This window comes from Dromiciops gliroides, chromosome 5 (genome assembly GCF_019393635.1).
Source record: "Dromiciops gliroides isolate mDroGli1 chromosome 5, mDroGli1.pri, whole genome shotgun sequence".
NCBI lineage: Eukaryota > Metazoa > Chordata > Mammalia > Microbiotheria > Microbiotheriidae > Dromiciops > Dromiciops gliroides.
Window position 1 is genome coordinate 64,864,120 of NC_057865.1, and position 21,000 is coordinate 64,885,119.

The 21,000-nt window shown below is 39.8% G+C and overlaps 1 protein-coding gene across 4 annotated transcripts in view; it reads left to right on the forward strand.

The window, feature by feature from the left end:
• PDSS1 (decaprenyl diphosphate synthase subunit 1) overlaps positions 1-21,000 on the forward strand; it is a 37,047-nt gene that overhangs the window by 14,343 nt on the left and 1,704 nt on the right. For 2 of the 4 annotated variants that reach the window (XM_043965709.1, XM_043965711.1), the window contains exons 6-10: positions 3,711-3,822; positions 3,981-4,090; positions 15,540-15,620; positions 15,731-15,844; positions 20,633-20,713. In XM_043965709.1, the coding sequence (XP_043821644.1) occupies positions 3,711-3,822; positions 3,981-4,090; positions 15,540-15,620; positions 15,731-15,844; positions 20,633-20,713 (498 nt within the window). The remainder of the gene's footprint in view (positions 1-3,710; positions 3,823-3,980; positions 4,091-15,539; positions 15,621-15,730; positions 15,845-20,632; positions 20,714-21,000) is intronic. The other 2 variants (XM_043965710.1, XM_043965712.1) reach the window with 2 other exon arrangements.

A 21,000-nucleotide genomic window follows, 5' to 3' on the forward strand; every position in this document is an offset into this window, starting at 1 on the left:
ACCTTTGAGTATTAGTCACCTATGTTCACATTCCACAATTTATCCATCTTTCAAGCATTGAATACGTGAATTATTTCTAGGGTTTTTTGCTGATATAAATCAAAACATTGTGAACATTTTTGTATAGATTGATCCTAATAATGGGATCACTAGATAAAAAAGTATAATCAATTTTGTCACCATAAGATTTACAGTGTCCCTAAAATCACATTATACTTGTGAATAAAACCAGTATTGCAAATTGCCCTTTTAGGGTTCATGAGGCTTGGCAGTGGTGCTATTTTGGCAAAGTGGCCTCTTCCCCTGAGGGGTGGTGAGTAGCTCACTTGTATCAGCATCTACAAACATTTATTTTATTTTCCATTTACATGTAAGGGTAGTTTTCAATATTCATTTTCATAAAATTTAGAGTTCTAAATTTTTCTCCCTCCCTCCCTTTCCTCCCCCCTTCACAAGATCGCAATCAGGTTATATGTGTGCAATCCACAAGTGTTCTTTTTATCAGTTTTTTCTATAGGGGTGCATAGTAAGCTTCCTCATTAGTTCCTTGGGATTGTCTTGGATCATTGCACTGCTGAGAGTAGTTAAGTCATTCACAATTGCTCATTGAACAATTGTATCAGCATCTAGCTGTAGCTTCCATTCACAGGTTCCAGTATACTTGATAGCTCTCTGGGATAGCTTGTATGACTATGCCTTTTAATCCTCACTCTAGTGAAAATGGCACCAGGATTCAACACAGCTCTGATGAGTCACTTCAAATTCATCAAATTGGAAAAGGTGAAAAAAAAATGGGAATACCAGTTGAGGAGGGAATCTGGAAAGACAGGCATACTAATACATTACTGGTGGAACAGCTATTCTGGAAACAAATTTGGAATTAGGCCAAAAAAGTTCAACGTTCATATCCTCGTGTAGAGGTTGACTGCAACCCTCAAGGACAAAGACAAAAAGAAAAGTAGTATATGTTCCAAATAGTAATAGCTGTTCTTTTTGTGACAGTAAATAACTGGAAATAAAGTGAGTGCCCATTGTCTGGGAAATGGCTAAACAAACCTGTATGTTAATGTAGTGAAATAATATTAAGGAATTCAGAGGAACCTAAGAAGACTTCTATGAACTGATTCACAGTGGAGTAAGCAAAACTTAGGAAACCAATACATACAATAAAGACAACAGTGTAGAAGAGAGGAAGAAATGTAGCTTCCTCCATTTGTTGGAAGACTCACTGGATGGGAGTGGGAGAAGGTGTATTCATATGATATTGTAATGCAAAGATAAAAAGCATCAATAAAACAAACACTGAGCACTGGGATCCTGAGGGTTTTAGCCCAGCCATTAACTGTGGGGGCCTAAAGATGTCTTTTAACTTCTTAACCCCTCGTTACTTTCATCTGTAACTCCAGGGATTTATCTAGATGATTTCTTACGTTCCTTTGAGCTTTGAAATTCTGAGGCTTCCTTTGAATTCTCTTTGATTCTATAATAATTTACATTCCTCTACAGCCTTAAGGTTTTATAGAGCAGTTGTCTCTCCACAACCCTGTGATGTAGACCAAGGGTGTCAAACATGCCCCAGCTACAGACACAACCCTCTCATGTGTGGCTGGAACCAGATTAAAATGACATTTCAAAATATTAAACAAGATAATAAAAATACAATAAAATATAGATAATTAGCACATTTTAAAACAACATACAGCCTACATGGTTCCTTACATAGAGTTTAGTGGCCTTCATTTCTATTTAAGTTTGACACCAGTGGTTTACATCAGTAGGGTCATTATCTTAGAAAGCTGCACATTAACATTATGTTCTTTTGTATTTATAATTATTTTATTAAATATTTCCCAGCTACATTTTAACCTGGTACTAGCCACACTGAGACTACTGGCCACATGTGTGACACCTCTGGTATAGACCATGTAAATTATCTTATTTCAGTCTTAAAAATGAACAAACTGGGGGCGGCTCAGTGGATAAAGCACCGGCCCTGGATTCAGGAGTACCTGAGTTCAAATCCGGCCTCAGACACTTGACACTTACTAGCTGTGTGACCCTGGGCAAGTCACTTAACCCCCATTGCCCCGCCAAAAAAAAAAAAAAAGAACAAACTAAATTTCTGAGAGAAGAAATAACTTGGCCATATTTCTGTGGTTGGCAAAGCCTGGATTTAACTTGTCTTTAGGTTACATATCTGCCTCAGCCTCCTGTAGCTTTCCAAATGTCAAGAGATTCATCAGTCAACAGGTGTTTTTATTAAATAACTACTATATCCCAGACATTTTGCAGTATAAGCTCAGGAACTACAAATACAAAGAATGTAGCAGTCCTTACAAGGAACTTATCACTGAATGGATGGGAAAAACAATAGCTACATATAAAATACAACAAGTGAAAACAGGACAAATTGGGATGAAAATACATTTATTAAATGCTTAACTATGTGCCAGGCATAGTACTAAATGTGCAGATTTTAAAAAGAGATGGTTCCTACCTTGAAGAAGCTTCTAATAGAAGATAATAGTCTATCTCAGTGAAGTGACCGGGGAAGGGAGTTCACCTGAGGAATCAATAAGTTAATATGTAAGGCACTCAATTGACCTACTGTTTCCAAAAGTAATGGTACTTTTAATTATGAAGATTGGGTGTATGTAGGGGTAAGCACTGTCTAGGTCCTACCAATAGATAGAGTGGGCTAAGCAGACTAGTTTGCACTCACACAGGTGCCAGTCACCTAGAATAAGAGCGCCAAAGGTGAGTGCATGAACTTTCTCAGGGATTGGGGGCTTGGGTTCTGGAGGTCAAAAAGTGTAAGGTGTCCTCCACTGTATGGCCAAGCTTCCCGAAATACTCAGGACACTCTCTTCTCTGGGCAGCACTAAAAGCTCAGTGCCTAGTTCTTCACTATCACATTCCCCTCATGGGCATACTACAGTGTAACTGAAGAGGTCACATTTTCCTTTATAATACTTACATCCCAGTCATGCGGTGCTAAACTGGTTTTAGGCAAATGTCCTACCCTCCTTAATTGGAAATGGGAAATATCTTGGGCTTTTTCCTAAGGTTTGGGAGAGAGACCCTGGTAATGGTAATACATTTTTCAGTAGATAACATTATCTTCTATAACCCTTGGAAGAGGGGAGAGTAAACAACACCTCAAGGTGATCTCTGTGTAAGCCTGTAGATTATGCATAGTTACTAAATATATGTTAAATTTGTTTCTTATTTGATCATAACACTAAAGTGCCTTTTTTATATTCTCATAATGTGTTGCCATGTAGCTTGGTTACCTACTTACTCTCCAGCTTTAAAAAAAACCGCGCAAATAGTCCTCTAGAAATCACGTTTTTTTCAGAAAGCATTTGGAAAAGGGGGGGTTGGGGGGGGTGATGCTATAAGCTGTGATCAGAAGATCAAGAAATATGAAAATTCTGGAATTCTCAAACTTGAAAACATTGAAAAATGGAACTAAAGAACCTTTTATAGGAAACTGACAACTTGTCATGAAATTAGGAAAGATGAGAGTAATCCTGTATAGTAGGGAAAGGTATTTAGGAAAAGAAGAAACTTAAGGGTCAGTAATTGCCTTCTAGAACATGAGTGTTCTCTCAGGAAAAGTGTGTGGTCTAAAGAGATGATATGGTTTCTTTTGGTCTTAGTTGCTATGATACTTGATTGTAAAATAGTTTTGGTCGTTTTGTTTTTAGGCTGTTCTTGCTGGCGATTTTATTCTGTCTGCAGCTTCTGTAGCTTTGGCACGAATTGGAAATACAACCATTGTTTCTGTTTTAACACAGGTCATTGAAGACTTGGTGCGTGGTAGGTTGTTTTTTATTTTCTTTTTTTTCCAGTTATTTTCTGTTGTTGTTTTTACAAGACAATAAATTTTTAAATTTATTTAAATTTATTTAAATAAATTTTTACAATTTACAAGACAATAAAAGCCCAATCAGAATGAGCCCTTCACATCTTTGCAGGTGAATTTCTTCAGCTGGGGTCAAAAGAAAATGAGAACGAGAGATTTGCTCACTACATTGAAAAGACCTTTAAGAAGACTGCAAGTCTCCTAGCCAACAGTTGTAAAGCAGTATGTACGTTCTGTCTTTTTGTCAAGTTAACAGACGTTTCGTATCTGAGCCTTTTGATACTTCTGGAAACAAGTTCAAAGGAAAACCTTAAAATAGTCTAAACCCCAAAAGCTCACTCATCAAGACTTTTATCCCAAGCTGTCTTTATTGTCTCCACTTTTTCCATCTTTTGTCTGTAGACAATTACTTCCACAAAAAGTTCTCAACTTGCTCATAGTCATTTCTACTGATAAAATCAGATCAGTTTCTGATGTGAAACCATTTAACATTGTCAAAGTCTTTGGTGTCAAGAGCTTTCTTCTCTGGGTCTTCTCTAGCCGTGGCTGTAACCCCTGCCAGGCTGCATCTCCATAGGGATTGTTGCCCAGGACGACAACTGTGTCTCTGGACTGGAAGTGTTACTCTTCCCAAGGCTCTTGGGTTCAGGGTCTTGGGCTGGCTCCATTAGGGTCCGAGGGGAAAATGGTGGTCAGGGTGATAATGATGATGATTTGACTTGCCTGGCTCATGTAGCCTCCTTCCTCTTTGTCAGAGTTCCTTGCTGCTAAAGCTAGGCTGGTTTGCCTACTATGTGTATGGGAGGTGGTTGGCAATTAGTAGGCATGGCTGGTCCCTATTAGTATACATTAGTATCACAGAAACTTAGGAGCAGTGTTGTCAAGCATGCTACAGGCTGGCATCCTGCAAAACTCCTGAGTGTGCCAGAACCAAATTAAATGTAATTGATAAATATATGATAAAATATATAAAAATAGAATAGAACATGAATAATGTTAATATTTGGTTTTCTAATATGCAAACCACAAGGATCCTTATGTGTGGTTTAGTGGTCCCTCCCCATCTTTCTATTCACATTTGACACCACTGTTTTAGAGAATGTCCTTAGGATTGCAGAGCCTTTAAAAGTATTTCTTGATGATAAAAAAATCACAGAAATGACTGGTTATCAATGTCTTTGGTCAGTTTAAAGCCTTCCTGATTATAGGAAAGGTCAAAATCAAAACCAAATTAAAATAAATGATTACTATAACAAGAGGTTGATTGAATTATAACAGCTCCAGCCCAGCTTTTGGCTCTCTAGTTCTCAATATTTTTTTTTACAGAAGTTTAAGTAATGTAAATTAGAAAGCCAAAACTATCAGCCTTCAACAATTGGTGATACTGGCCAAGTGGAGAGATGTTGTAACTGATTCAGGGTGCTCATTTGCAAAACATAGAGGAAGATGTTCAAAGTTTACTTTACAAAATTTTGAAAAACAGTGGAGAGAAAAATAAGTCTGCAGCAAACTTGACAGAGTTCATAATATCCTATTGCCCCAGGAACATTTTTAGTTAAAATTGGAGTGTCAGTAACAGCAGGAAATGCAGCATATTTACCAGGATTTCTAAAACAACAGAGCCCAAATGTGGGTCAGAATTCCTCATTGTCTCTTGTGAAGAAATACAAATTTTCCTTAGGATTTTGCATTTAGCTCTGGAGTGGAACTCAGAAGTCATTTAGTCTTATTCCCTTCATTTTACACAGGAAAGGAACCCAAAACCTAGAGAGGCTGTGACTTGCCTGAGGTCAAAGTAAAACCAAAATTAAACCCTGGTCCTCTGACTCCAAGGAGATGATATCGGGAGAAGGGACCAGACCAAATAGAAACAGAAGAAACGTGCTAGAAATAACACAATTTTCAAAGCACTTGGGAAATTATTTCTAAAATACCCCAAGAAAGATTCCAAAAGTGAAAAATATAAAATATGTTATTGTAAGCAAAAAAGGTGACAAGAAGTTAGTTGAACAACTAACAAAATATATCTATTTTCTCATCTCTATAAAATTTTGATGTGCTCATGTATCAGGGGTATTTTTGTTGAAAATAATAACAATGGAACGTGAAGGTTTTTCTCAGTGGAACACATCTTCACACTCCCACAGTTGTTGGAGAGGCATGGAGAATGTGATACAATGTATATATTGATCAAAAAGAAGCAGGAAAGTGGATCGGATTGCATTTGGAAAATTGACACAAAGCTTTCCTTGGTGCCAAGGGGTTTCCTGACATAAAAGCTCACCTGTTTAACAGCAGTGCTCTTCAGGTGATGTCTCATGGCTGTAGAGCATGGCACAACACAACTCCCAAAGGATTGAGATCAGAATTGTCCGTGGCCTAGAGGACAGTGCAGAGATGCCTGGTGGGTATGACTAGATGGCATTATGACCACTGATGACTTTAGGAGGGAGAAAGAGCAAATGGAACTTGCTGAGTGTTGCACTAGGAAAGCCATCAGTGTGGTATAGATCGTTTGTGGAATGGTATAAGCAAGAATCGAGTGGGATGACAAATAGGGACATCATCTGCATATTGATGAGAGCAAAGGTCCATTAAGTGTGAAAATAGCAAGGAACCTCTAAAATAGGGTTCAGCCTCATTTTGGGGGTAATGAAATAGTAGTGATGCAGTGCTCTAATGTGTACAAGACACCGTATTCACTGTCTTATTTGAACCTCATTCCAACCCTTTGAGTTATTTGCTATGATTTTTTGATCATAGGATCATAGATTGAGAGCTAGAAGGGACCTCAGGAGCCATTTACTCAAACCTCTTTGTTTTATACAAGAGAAAACTGAGGTCCAGGGAGTGATCTTGATCGCCCAACTAACTGAACCCAGGGATTCCAGACTGGCTCTGCTACGGCATCCTGCTTCCCTCTGAAGCTGAAAGTCGCATGACTAATTCATATTGGATTCACAATCTGGCTTTCCACATCTCCCATTTTCCTTAGAAATCAAATGTACTTTGTTTTTTAGGCAAAAAGAGAAGTTAAACCTGAAAGGATTTGGTCCACTTAAAGTTACAGAAATAGAAGTCATATGTAGAATGGAGGTGTTGATGCTTGTTACTGCCCCCAGATTGGGAGGAAACGTGATTTTGACATTTAAGGGACTCCCAAAGACTCAATCTTTTAAGACATTCGGAGCCCATTTATTAACACAGTAAAGAAATGACTTTATTTGAGGGAAAACTAGTATCAGGCACCTATAATTAATTGGCTACAAGAAAATAGCTGGCTGTTGTGCTGACATGCCGTGTGTTCTCAGATGAATAGTGAATATCTCCAGCAGAAGGCAATTGAACAAGCCTTTAAAGGTAAAGTTGTAACTTCCCCTTTTCCTCCTTCTCCCAGGGTTTAAACTGGGTGGGAGCCTATACTTTATCTTTAGCTATTTTTCCTAAATCAAGGTCCTCTCTCATTTGTAGCTAATTATAGTTTCTCTGGCCAAAATATGGTCGTCAGTTTTATTCTACGAATAATTAGAGAACTTCTCTTTTATGTAATTAGTTATTTGATGTGTATCAGTCTACCTGTTAGTAGGGCATCATAATTCAAGTATTTCCTGGATGGTTTATTTTTAATAGCCCTTGACAGTAAAACCAACAAATTTCTAAGATATTTAAAGTGATTTTTTTCTCTTAAAAGGAGACTGAAGAATGAAAAAAAGACTAACATTATAATTATGATATGAGAATGACCTATTTAAAGCAAGCTTTTTATTAAAGTCATTGACTTAATGAGACAGTGAGAAACCTAATTTCTCACTGGGATTTCAGCCTGCCAACAAGGCCATCTGGGATAGGAAGTAAGCAAAAAAAAAAGTTCCCTAGCAGTATCACCAACCCTGTACATTTAAGGTAAGAAAGACCTGGAGCCACCCTCAGGCCCGAGAAAGATAGAGAGTTATGTGCAAAATTCAGCTTACTAATTTAATAAGGTTTTGATAGAAAACGCCATCAAGTGCCTAGAAACTGAATCACTGAGAAGTGACAGCAGTAGCTTTGATAATGCCAGTAAGCCTACTGTGTGCCTCAATGATTCCGGAGGACTTTGCTGGGTTCATTGATGTATGTGACCCATAGTCAAGGAAAAGCTTAGTTACTTTCAATATGCTTGGTTTTTCCATTGCCCTTTGGATCACCTGCAGTTTCAATTCTTTGGAGGTTCTGTTTCTCAACTATGTATTTATTATCACTGGCAGGTTATTGATAGTTACAAGATGGGTGTTTTGTTTTAGGGCGTAGTGTAGGATTATTGAATATGTTGTAGTTTGCTGCATGCATATCAAGTCTGTCTTCCTCTTATTCTAGGCCGAAGTAATGACAGGGGTCCAATGTCCAAAAGTACTGATGAGGCTCCCCTTCCAACTGCATTCTAGGCCACAGGTGTTCCCATCTACTTAATTCTTTATATGAGGGTAAACATACGATGGGTTTAAGTAGACTCTGACATTGCTAAGTGTTATTTGCTTGTAAGAAATGTCATAATGGGCACCATCTGTGACCTCTGTGTCCACATATCTGAAAACACAGACTCAGTGAACCGTATATGTTGTTAAAAAGGAGGAAGGGAAGGATGAGAAAAAGTGTTCTTATAGTGCCTACTATGCCAGGCACCACCACCCCTTTTTAAAAACTTTAATCTCGGGGCAGCTAGGTGGCGCAGTGGATATAGCACCGGCCCTGGAGTCAGGAGGACCTGAGTTCAAATCCAGCCTCAGCCACTTAACACTTACTAGCTGTGTGACCCTGGGCAAGTCACTTAACCCCAATTGCCTCACTAAAAACAAACAAAACAAAACAAAAAAAAACCTTTAATCTCATTTGATCTTCATAACAATCTTGTGAGGTAGGTGCTATTATCCCCCTTATGCTGTTGAGTTCACTGAGCCAAAAAGTGGAGAGGAAAACATTTAATACATCTTAGAGTTTGGAAAAAACACTGTCAAAAGGGATAATAATAAAAAGATTAGTGAATCAAGGGGCAAAAAAAAAATTCAATTGTTTAGAGTATATTGTTCCCAACAGATAAAAAAACAAAGCATTAGTGTACATTAAAACAGAAGAACCTTGAGTTAGAATTAAATGTTTAATAAAGACCACTAGGAGGCATGCTGATCTGCCCTAATACAAATGGGATTGGTAATGATATGTCCATGGCTGTTAAGGAAGCCATCATAAGAAGACCAAATGAACATTTTTATATTTATAATTACCTAAGGGAAGAATAACTACTTCAGCTGCTGATGTTTGAGATGCTGATAAATACGAGGTCAGCAACAGTCCCAGTGTATATGCAAAACAGATTTGTGAGGGCTACCACATGAAAAATCACTTAGGCCTTTTCCAGCACTGAGGATTAAAGGGATAGAATTCTGTTAGGTATTGCCCAACAAGGAAAAATGAATGGAATTCCCAGATGTCCCAAGAAGACGACAGTATTAAAATAGGCCTAGCAGCTCCCCACATACACTCATTTCCTGTTACTAAATATATTCCTAATCTTGATGTGATTACATCTTCAAAAAAAAGGATCGCTTTCAGGTGACTTGTCCTTTTTTCCCCATTGTATTTTCAGTCAAAAGAACTTAAAAACTAAGAAATGAAGAATTATTTTAATGAATTTGGCTTATTCCTTCCCCACATTTGTTTTTGTCATCCTGTTTTATTCTAAATTGGATATCTGCTGGAATGTGACCAGGTGCCAGTTTTTTGTCTTTTTTTTTTTTTTCCTTTTCCCTGAGCTGCACCATCCTGGTTCTTGCCTTCCTCACCACCCAGCATTTCCAGAGGGTTATCTTTGTACTTGGCTTTCCTTTGTAGGTCACATAAGCTTCCCTCTCTAGTTTTCCTTTCCACTCATAACATTGGCTTACATGAAAAAATAAAAAGGGGGTTTTCTTCAAGGTTTACTCCAGCATAGTGCTGTTTAGAATTGAAAAAAGCCCCTGATGTAATTCTCTTCTAAGCCTACATCTTTTCAGCTTCTATTTTATCTGGAAAACCTCTCATCATAACATGCCATATTCGAGTACAAAATACCAACAGCAAAAATACTTCCCCCCTCTACCCCCTCACCTGTAGGAAGGCAGCCAGTTTTGGCATTTGATTTCTATAACTATATAGCATGAGAATTTACAGAGTTCTCTGAGTGCTAGTCCTCTGCACACAGGAAGCACTTAATCAATATATGTTGGATTCTAATCAGTTATGGAAGCCATAAATACTGTGCCACTTATAAAAGTGGCACATCTATAAAGATGAAGAAATAATATGATTTGCCCAGGGTCATCTGGATGACCTGGCTCAAGTGTCGGAGTCAGATCTCAAACTGCAGTCAGTTAAAGTTTGACCTTAAAACAGGCCAAACTGCGGCGTTTTCCCTATTTGTGTCTCTAGCACACTGCTTGGCGCAAGTGAGCACTTAATAAGTGCTTATTGGTTGGTTAATATCAGTGATGTAAATGTATATAATATATATATGGTATATTTTGTGGCATGATATTCTTTAATAGCAAAACTACATTTTATCAAGATAAAAGGAAAAAATTCATTAGCCAGAGTTTAATTTTAGCAAAACATTGTGCTGTAATAGAGAGATGACTACTGGCTTTGGAGTTTGAGAACTTAGGTTCAAATCTCATCTCTAATGTTTGTCATATATGTGTGTGTGTATATGTGTGTGTATATATATGTATGTATATATAGATGTGGTATGTGTATATGTATAGATATGTGTGTATGTATAGATGTGTCTATGTGTGTGCGTGTGTGTGTATGTGTGTGTATATATATATATATATATATATATGAATGACCAACCGTAAGTCACTTCACCTTTAGTTTTCTCATCTGTAAAATAAACTGGTCCTAAACCAGAGGTTCTTAACCTTTCTGTGTCATGGACCCCTCAGGCAATCTAATGAAGCCTATGAACCACTTCTCATGATTCAGATTCATGGTTTTTGGGGGGGGGGGGGTTTGGTGAGGCAGTTGGGGTTAAGTGACTTTCCCAGGGTCACACAGCTAGTAAGTATTAAGTGTTTGAGGTCATATTTGAACTCAGGTCTTCCTGAATCCAGGGCCGGTGCTCTATCCACTGCGCCACCTAGCTGCCCCTAGATTCATGGTTTTAAATGTATAAATTATATTGAAATACATTTATCAAGATGTATGTATTTTTTTTAAGTTCATATACCCAAGGTTAAGAGCCACTAGATTAAGTGGCCTCTAAAGGCCCTTTCTGTTATTGCTTATGATCCTATGAATTACCTGCTTTGGAGTTAGAGCATTACTCTAACATTCCCTGTGTATTTGTGCTTTGACCAGCATGGGTATTTTCTCCAGTAATACAAGTGGCAAACCTGTCTTCCACGGCTGCTCATTGGGTTTGACCCCTGGCCATTCCTTCCCATTCATTTTTCAGAGTGGTTCCCCCCATTGTGAGAAGGGATTTTGTGTTTCCTCTTGTTGTCTTAAGAGAACACAAGGAACATTGGTCATTCCTTTTACCCCGTGAAAAGCCCATCTTTTTTGCTCATGTTTCTTTGACATCATCTTTAGAATATGCCCAAACTTTTAAAAAGCCGTTAAATGTGACAGGAGGAAATAGTTCAAGTTTACATTTTTCAGACTGCATTGAAGTGGAATATTTTGCTGTACTCGAGTCCTACTTTTTTCCCATTGGTATCAGCCTGCTAAGTATAAGTACTGTGAGTAATTTACAAGTTGTGTATTTAGTACATATAAAATAATTCAGCTGAACGTGTTGTTAAGAACAAAGAGTTCTCATTTTTAGCCTATTGTTGACTCAGATATATGTTGTTGTAACTTGATTTCCCAATGAATGATTCAATAATTCTCGTTTAAATTTTTTTCTTTTTTTTCTTTTTTTTTTTTAGTGAGGCAATTGGGGTTAAGTGACTTGCCCAGGGTCACACAGCTAGTAAGTGTTAAGTGTCTGAGGCCAGATTTGAACTCAGGTACTCCTGACTCCAGGGCCGGTGCTCTATCTACTGCGCCATCTAGCTGCCCCAAATCTCGTCTAATTTAAAATTTTTTTTTTAATTCATTTACATCTATTAAAAGCAGGTGTTGTCTGGTAGGGATCTGAGTGGCTATCTTTGCATCATAATGTCTGTGGACAGTCTTCAGAATGTCCTAAGCACAAGGTCTTAGCTAGACTTTTAGTACCTCCTGGCCTCTAGCATAATCTTCTATATAAAGTAGGTACTTGGGGCAGCTAGATGGCGCAGTGGATAGAGCACCAGTCCTGGAGTCAGAAGTACCTGAGTTCAAATCTGGCCTCAGACACTTAACACTTACTAGCTGTGTGACCCTGGGCAAGTCACTTAACTCCAATTGCCTCACTAAAAAAAAAAAAAATTTTTTTTTAAATAAAGTAGGTACTTCATAAATGTTTATTGAATGGATAAATCAATTTATTTTTGTTTTGTTAGAACTATTTTGACTGTGTCTTAGCATGATTATTGATATTATCTTTTCCCTTTTAAAAAGTAGAGTCTAGGCCAAAACTTTTTATTCCTCTGGGAACGTCTAAGTTCTGTCATTGTGTTTCTCCAAGATTTTAGCTCCGTGGCTATCCCATGGAACTTGTTCTCCTATGGTTAACAGACAGCATTATTCCTAGCTGGAAGAATCCCTCTTATAGACTTGCAGAGGTCAGAATGTACTGGGAATTTTGCCTGTGGTTTGAATAAAAGCAGTAAATAAATTCCTGGGTGGGCATCGATCCAAGAATCCATTTGTTTCTGTCTAGGAATAGGAGGCTGGCTCTATTTTTATCAGCTTAGCCTGGACTGCCCAAGTAGAGATGCCCTTTGCCACTCATTGAGCACCATCTTGCTGTATTTCTTTTCATCAGGCTGACTTGTTAAGATGTCTTGTCCATGTTTCTGTGGTTGCTGTCACTCTAGTTCACAGAACACAAAGTAAACGACCTCGGTTCAGCCTATGCACTGGGAGACCCCTTTTTTGGCTAAGTTTTTGCCACTCAAAATGATGCATGAACATGCTGCCCACTCATCAGTTAGCTGAGGGGGGAAATATGTTCTTATCTCTGTGACATTAAGCTCCATGCCATCCATTGAAGATTTTTTTAAGTTTGGGAAATGTTATAAATATTTTGTCAGGAATCTTGGTCAAAACTGAAGGGAAAACTGTGTGGTCAGTCTGGCTTCCCCTAGGAACATGCTTCTTCCAGTGAAAGGAAATACAAAGGCATAGTGCCATTTGGGGCATAGAGAGGGAAATTGAGGTAGAAGCCACCTTAGGACACTGCTTCCAAGTCAAGGCCAGAGGCAGATCTGCGTTTGGTTTTCTGATCCAGCTCTGGTGTTTTTCTTTCTTTTAACCTGATCTTTGATTCTTGCAAACTGGGCTCAGTATGCTCAGAATGGCAAGCAGAAAGTGAGTTAGCCAGTTGGTCTTCCAGGAACTCTGGAAACAGGAAAATCTTTAAAAGGCCCGTGTTCCACCAGCGTAGGAGGAAAAAGAGGTGTTTGGGGCTCTTCTGAATACCCCATTTGAGAGTAATGTGTACATTATAGAACACAGTCACAAAGCCAGACCTCTAACAGGTTTGGAGAATGTCACAAAAGAATTTATTTGTGTGTTTTCTGAAACATTACTGCTTTTACAAGATCAGTAGTGTTGCGTTGTTACATATGTGTGTGGTTCAGCCCCATTGTGATTCTGAAGAAATGATGCATTATATAATTGAGTATAGCATTAGGTCATATAAGGCCAAAAGACAACAAACATCTTTGTTTTCCTCGACTTGAAGTAACGCTTTGTTTTGTCTTGGATAACGATTATTAAGCTTAGAATCACCTTTTCCTTTCCGTTTTTCCTCTAGGCATTTGTAGGCATATAAAATGACTGTAGCTTCATGATGTAAAAGTCCCGTTTCTGTTGCAGATAATTAAGTATTGGACTTGTAGAATGATTACGTAATGGTGGCCGTGACAGTGGCTCCCGTGCGTTGTCTTATAGCTAGTAGCCCTTATTTTACATATAAGAACCCTGAGACATTTCGAGTGTGTGACTAGCTATGATGATGAGCCAATGCCAGAGTTGGAATTTGAGCCCACTTCTTTGTGAGCTCTACATCTGCAATGTTTTCTGCTGTCTCTCCTGGCATAGGTCATTTCTACAGCACTTGAAAGTTTCCAAAGTGCTTTCCTCACAGGACAGTTATTATCCCGTTAAGGTAAAAAGTAGGGCTTCATCCCCATTCTACAGATGAGGAAACAGTGATTCAGAGAGGCAAGATTCAGATCTGAGCCTCTTGACTTTAAGCTCAGCATCCTCTCCATCATACTGTGGTGTCTGAAAAGAAGCCTTTTTCCCCCCTAGGGCAATGAGGGTTAAGTGACTTGCCCAGGTCCACACAGCTAGTAAGTGTCAAGTGTCTGAGGCCAGATTTGAACTCAGGAACTCCTGAATCCAAGGCCAGTGCTCTATCCACTGAGCCACCTAGCTGCTTTCAGGAGCCTTTTTACCTGAGCTGGTTAAAACATAGTGCCACAAAAACCAAAGCCACAGGGTTTGATCCACCTCTAATGACCAGCAGGTACTCCTGGTACTCCATGAATTCTGACAGTAGCCCTAACCCTGGTCATTGCACTGACATACACCTTTGGCCCATAGGGGATAATTTGGGATCTCACAGATGTGGAGTGTTCACCATCCAGGCATGGTGCAAATCCACCCCTTAATAACAGAAATCTATCTCAGAGTTGGCGCACTGTGGATCATGTGTCATTGTCTACATTTAATCCGAACACAGGGATTTAGATAGCTGGATTTAGTTATAAGCAAAGAATCAAGGAAGAGCTTGTTGAAAGAAATATCTTCCTATCAGAAATTAAGTGAACTCTTTCCCCCAGTTTCCCCCCACCCCCCCAAAAAGGAAAGAAAATAAAGAATTTTATCTAGTCAGTTTTTTTGTGATTAGTTTGTTTTGTTCAACAAATATTTCTTCATCATCTTTGTATAAAGCTCACAATGAAAAAAAAAAAAAGACCCTACCCTCAAGGAGGTTACATTCTGAGGTAAGTGCCTTAGACATGGCTGGTACTATGAGAGCCCTTAACAAATGTCAGTTTGATGATGGCCAGGGGTCACTGCCACCTGTGTGCTGCTGCCATGTCTATTTTCCCTACAGAGGTGAAGCGGAGAAAAGTCCATCCCTTGTTTCAGCTACATGTCCACAAAAGCATATTTTTTCACATTTTTCAGAATTAATGAAACAGTGAATTGGTGATATTTCTGAGTGGTGTGAAGTCCGGCCATATCCTATTGGGGGTCATTTTGATATAATTGGACATTTATGTGAGGCAGCATTGTGTGGTGGAGCATGCCATATTTAGTCAGGAAAGTGGTTAGAATTCTCATTCTGCCACTTTTCCCGTGTGACAGAGGGAATCACTTCTGAGCTTCAGTTTCTTGATCTGTGAAATGATGGGATAGCACAAGGGTAACCTTCTAGCAATCAGTGCGTACTCAGTAAGGCAATGGTTAGGTCCCTATTGCACATTTTGACATGTTGATCTTCTAAGTCCCAATGTACGTCCTAAATCAAAGAACTTTGTTTTTATTTCAGGTCTCCATCCTAGGGTGCCCTGACCCAGCAGTTCACGAAATTGCCTACCAATATGGAAAAAATATTGGCATCGCATTTCAGGTTCTTGAAATTTGGGGGTTTTGCTTTACTTTAGAATTAGGGCCTTTTAAAAATACTTCCTACGGATGGCATTCTGGACTGGGTTTTGACATTTGTTCTTTCCCCTTTAGCTGATAGATGACGTCTTGGATTTCACTTCATGTACTGACCAGCTGGGCAAACCAGCGGCATCAGATCTGAAACTTGGATTAGCCACTGGTCCGGTCTTATTTGCTTGCCAGCAGGTAGGTTGCATTTTAGAACAGGAATCTATAGATAGGGAACTCATGGCTTCTTCAGTAAGTTCTTTGTATTCAGTAAATTGGTTGGCAGTTGAGATTTCACCTGAGTGGTTTTTACCTCTTGATTTGGGGGACGAGTACTTGAGATTTTCCAAGGCTTGACTTAAAAGAAACCCCCAGGTCTGCTAGATAAACAAGACCTTGACATAGTTCAGACAGATGAAGCAATGGAATCTTCAGTTCTTCCATGGACGTGAAAGGCAGTCTCCTGTTGTTTTCAGCAGGGCCATAGAGGAATTCATAAAATTAAGGAGGGAGCCCAGGAGATCTTAGAGAGCCTCGTAGCCCCCAGTAAATGAAGAAGGAGAGAATAAATGAAGCTGCCTTAAAAGAAGGCTACAAGGATTGAGAAGCCTCAGTAACGTTTTAGTGTCTTGGGAGTTAGCTCAGACACCTTGAAGTAAGAGGAGCATTATGTGGAGTTTGCAAATCTTACTTTACAGGTATTTTCATTGTGTGATTTGGTCTGTTATAGCAAGCCTATCAGATATTCAGCATTTGGGGTACTGGACTGGAAGAGGACTGGCTTCCAATGCCACCTCAGATATTTGCTGGCCCAGACCCTGGGACCTCAGTGACCTCCAGGGTCCCTTCTAGCTCTGAGGCTTTTCTTTTCCTAGCCTTAAAAAGACAGCTTGTAGCTTCACTGCAGCTTGAAACAGGCAGCTCTATCCTTGGAAATCACTTGAATTTGCAGTGACCATGCCTCTTCCCACATGAGAAGGTGAATCCCCTTTTAGCAGGTGCTAGCAGGGCCACCCCAGTTCTCACAGCATCTCTAGGAGAGAGGAGGTTTTTGGGATTATTTTCAGGTTTGGGGTTGGATAGTAGCCAGCAGTGAGGCAGCATATGAAGGCTGTTGAAGAAAGGTTTCAGTACCTTGCAGGTAGAATCCATTTTACTGGTATAAAATTAGATAGAGAAGCCAGACTCCACCCACTGTGTTGTCCTTCCCTCTTATACATTTTCCCATTTCTGAAGGTGGGGAAGAAAATGATCTAGCCACACAACACCCCTCATTTTAAAGGTGTGCTGTCTGCTCAGCCAGCCAAATGACTCATCCCAGAACAGTGATGGTAAGAATTACACAGGTGATGAGGAAGAATACATTGTGTTCCTGAGTCTGAGGAGACTGTAGACAATAAGCCTTTGTATTTTAAGGCAGGAATGGGGAATACATTTGTTTTCTATCCTGAGAGCCATGGGAAAAAAGGGGGGGGGGGGACACACAGGTTGCAGAGAAGTGAAAACAGTTGATAGATATGGCCAGGATTAGAAAATTAAGTTAATGACAATCAACCTTCCCCCCCCACTCAACTTTTTTTTTTTTTTGAGTGCCGCAATTGGGGTTAAGTGACTTTCCCAGGGTCACACAGCTAGTAAGTGCCAAGGGTCTGAGGCCGGATTTGAACTCAGGTCCTCCTGAATCCAAGGCCGGTGCTTTATCCACTTCGACACCTAGCTGCCCCTGCCCACTCCACTCTTAACATATGTAAAAGAATGACCACGTGTACCAAGTACGTTATTTTTTAAAATATGGAACTACTTCCGTAGCTTTCCCCCACCCCGATTTAATAGATTCTTTTGTCTATACTCTGCTATCAGCAGCACCTCAACCTTTGCTTGACGTGCAGAAAAAGTGTTCAACAGAACTGGTCAAAAAGTGGCCAGATCTAAAAACTTAGGGAACTATAGCCCTTGGCCCCCTTGTTGTCTCCTCTGCTGGGACTGAGATGGTTCACTGAGATTCACCAGCGGAGCTGCCTTTTGGTTCAGTTTCCATTTATCATATTGGCAGGTGGTATGTTCTGATTCTTCTCACGTTACCTAAGCCTCCCCACATTTTCCTGAAGGCTTCCTATTTGTCGTCATTCATGTGGCACAGTTCAGCCAGTGGGTTCTGAGGGAGCAGTCAGGGTAAAGCAGCTGCTACTGGCTAGTGAGGGTGTTTAAGAAGGGGGGGGGAACCTCTTCACCATAGGTCCAATTCTTGCACATTCCTTGTAGTGAGTACTTTCCAGCTGCTACATGAAACAAAACAAATGTCCATGAATATGAATTCAAGCATGCCCTTCAGAGACCTGGAGGTATTTTTTAGGTGCTTATTAACCCCAACACCAGACCAGAGCCTCAAAAGTCAGTGTCCCCTGTTTTGTTTTGGTTTTTGAGGCAGTGAGGGTTAAGAGACTTGCCCAGGGTCATGGAGCTAGTATTGAGTGTCTTGAGACCAGATTTGAACTCGGGTCCTCCCAAATCCAGAGCCAGTGCTTTATCCACTGCACCACCTAGCTGCCCGTAGAGGCCCGTTTTTACTCTCTCCTTCAGTTTATCTTTTATTTTTGTTCATCTGGCATCTGCCAGTACAAAATGAGCTCCTTAAGGGCAGGGCCCGCCCTTGGCTTTGGAGACTGGTTGGACATTTATTGGATATAGACCCAGAGCGTTATTTTGCCTATTAGGCTTCACAGGACAACTTTTTTTTTTTAACTTCCCCCACTGGCCTCAGGCCTACACTGAGGTCAGGTTGGTGACTGCACCTCAGGACATGAGCGGCCTAGGTTTCATTTTAGCTTACCATTCTGCAGGAGAGAGAAATGCAGGCAAGAAAACAAATCAAGAATTAAAAGAGGAAAAGGTGCTCTGAACTAAAGGACTAGAGCTTGAGGTCCCAAGATGCTGGCATCCTTGTTTCATTGGGAAATCCCTAAGTCACAGGATGGGCAGCACACTCATTCCCACAAGATTTCAGGCCTTGTCATCCGTCAGCACTACAGCTTGAAAAGGGAAGAATCTCAGCTACAAAAAAGGGAACAGTCTGAGAAAGGGGCATCCCCTCCCCAAGACAAAAGCAGGAAACAAGCAAGCATTGCGTGTGAAGAAATGGCCCGAGTTTCTTCTGTGCAGATTCTCTTGACACGAGAGCCACAAGTCAGCTGGATTTGGAGTAAGCTTTGTGAATTTTAAAAATAAAACTACAAGTTAAGGCCCATTATCAGTAGCGGAAACTGTCAGCCACTGACAAGCTCCAAGAATCGTGCTAATTTTAAATTACAGGTTTCCAGATGTTCTTTTCTCATTTCAAGCCTTAGGTGACTATGTAGAGGGAAATGTAGATAATTTTCTCATTATTGTGGTAGGTTTGTCAACTAAGAGAATGACTAGTAGAGAATTCAATTTTAGTAGAAGCAGGTTGGTCTCCAAAATGATATATCTGTACCATCCCCATTTGATCTTTTTTGCTGTCTGTCATAACAAAGTCATCTCTAGTTAGATTTTATAATATTCATTAGGCAATCTCAAACTACTCTTAACCACTACTCTTAGTTCCCTATTAGGTGTCCTTAGGTGTCACAAGCAGGGAGAGTAACTCGTCAGTAAACTCTTGCTTGTGTGCAGCTTTGTTATTCACAGCACCTTTTTCATCCCTTGTTGCAGGTGATACTTAGAGAAGCTGTAGGAGGGAACTGCTAGTATGAGCCTAACCACCTTCTGTTCCTTCCTTTAAAATGCTCAATTAAAATGTTTGCTAGAATTTCAAAAGTGACAGACAACACTTTTCTCCTTTTATGAGGCTAAACAGAGAACACCTGAGCACAGGCTTTCATTTTCAGGGGAGATGGATAGCTAAACTTGGGGACATCTTTATTCTTTTCTTGGTGCAGAGACACTACTTAAAATCAATCCAAGTGTCACTGAATTAAAGGGGTAGAATTTGGGTGAAACCCAGTATTTGATACTGGATGTGTTTTTACCAAGCTTCGTGGGTATTAGAGATAGGAAACAGTAGTCTATCTTTTAAAAGAGCTTGCAGGGGCAGCTAGGTGACAAAGTGGATAACGCAAGGGCCCTGGATTCAGGAGGACCTGAGTTCAAAGCCGGCCTCAGACACTTGACACTTATTAGCTGTGTGACCCTGGGCAAGTCACTTAACCCCAATTGCCTCACAAAAAAAAAAAAAAGAGCTTGCACTCTTAGTAAAGGATATGTGCACAAAGAGTATAGGGTAAACTGAAATTTAGAATCCATATTCTCTCCCCGCACCCCCCCCCCAAAAAAAAAAAGCCATTGGAGAGGCCCGTGGCTGGGGTAGTCAGATTTCAACACATTGCAAGCAAGTAATTATAAAAAGAGAATCTATTTTTTAAACATGTCTGCAAATAATAGGGGGAAAGGTTAGGATGGTCATATGGTGAGGAAATACATTTCATGGTTGAAGGTTAGCCTCTGAACAGGCACAAAGACAGGAGATATGTGGCAAATTTAAGAAGTAGCTAACAGTTTAATTTGGCAGAAATTAAGAATGTGTGAAGGAGAATAATGGGAATAAAGGCAGAAAAGGTAGGGTAGAACCAGATTGTAGGAGGTTATCAGAGTCAGGTCAAGGAATTTATCATTTTTATCCTAGGAGCAATAGGGAGCCCCTGAAAGTTTTTAAACAGTAAAATAACTGGGACAGACTTGTGTCTTGAAAGGATCATTTTGGCAGCTGTAGAGAAAAGGGCTTGGAAACGGAGACCAAAAACAGGAACACTTGAGGAGGAGGTGGCCAGAATTAGAGGAGTAGCTATATGAGCGAACAAGAGAATCAATGAGAGGTTGTAGAGATGAGAATTTAAAGATAAAAACAAGTCTTGTGTAGGAGTATCAGAGCAATAAAAATTTTATCTTTAGATGGCAAATTTATTTTGTATTAAGAACTGTACCAGTAAATAGTTTTTCTTTTATGATTAGTTTCCAGAAATGAATGCAATGATAATGAGACGGTTCAGTTTACCAGGAGATGTCGAACGTGCTTGGCAATACGTACTGCAAGTAAGTACCAACATCACTTTATCCATTATAATGTATCAGCTTCCTTTAAAGCCAAGCAAAATAGTTTAACTATAATACAAATAATAGGACTGAAATTTGCATTAGTGGGGAAATGGCAGGTCTTATGACCTCACCTTTCATCCCCCACCCATCTAAGATTTGGCTTTTCCACAATGGTACCATTCAGCCACTTCTAAACTTTGGGATCATCCTTTGCTGTTAGCCTTCAGCCTGTCACCCAGCTTTTTGGAGTCCTTCTTTCTGTACTGTCATTCTCATCTAGATCT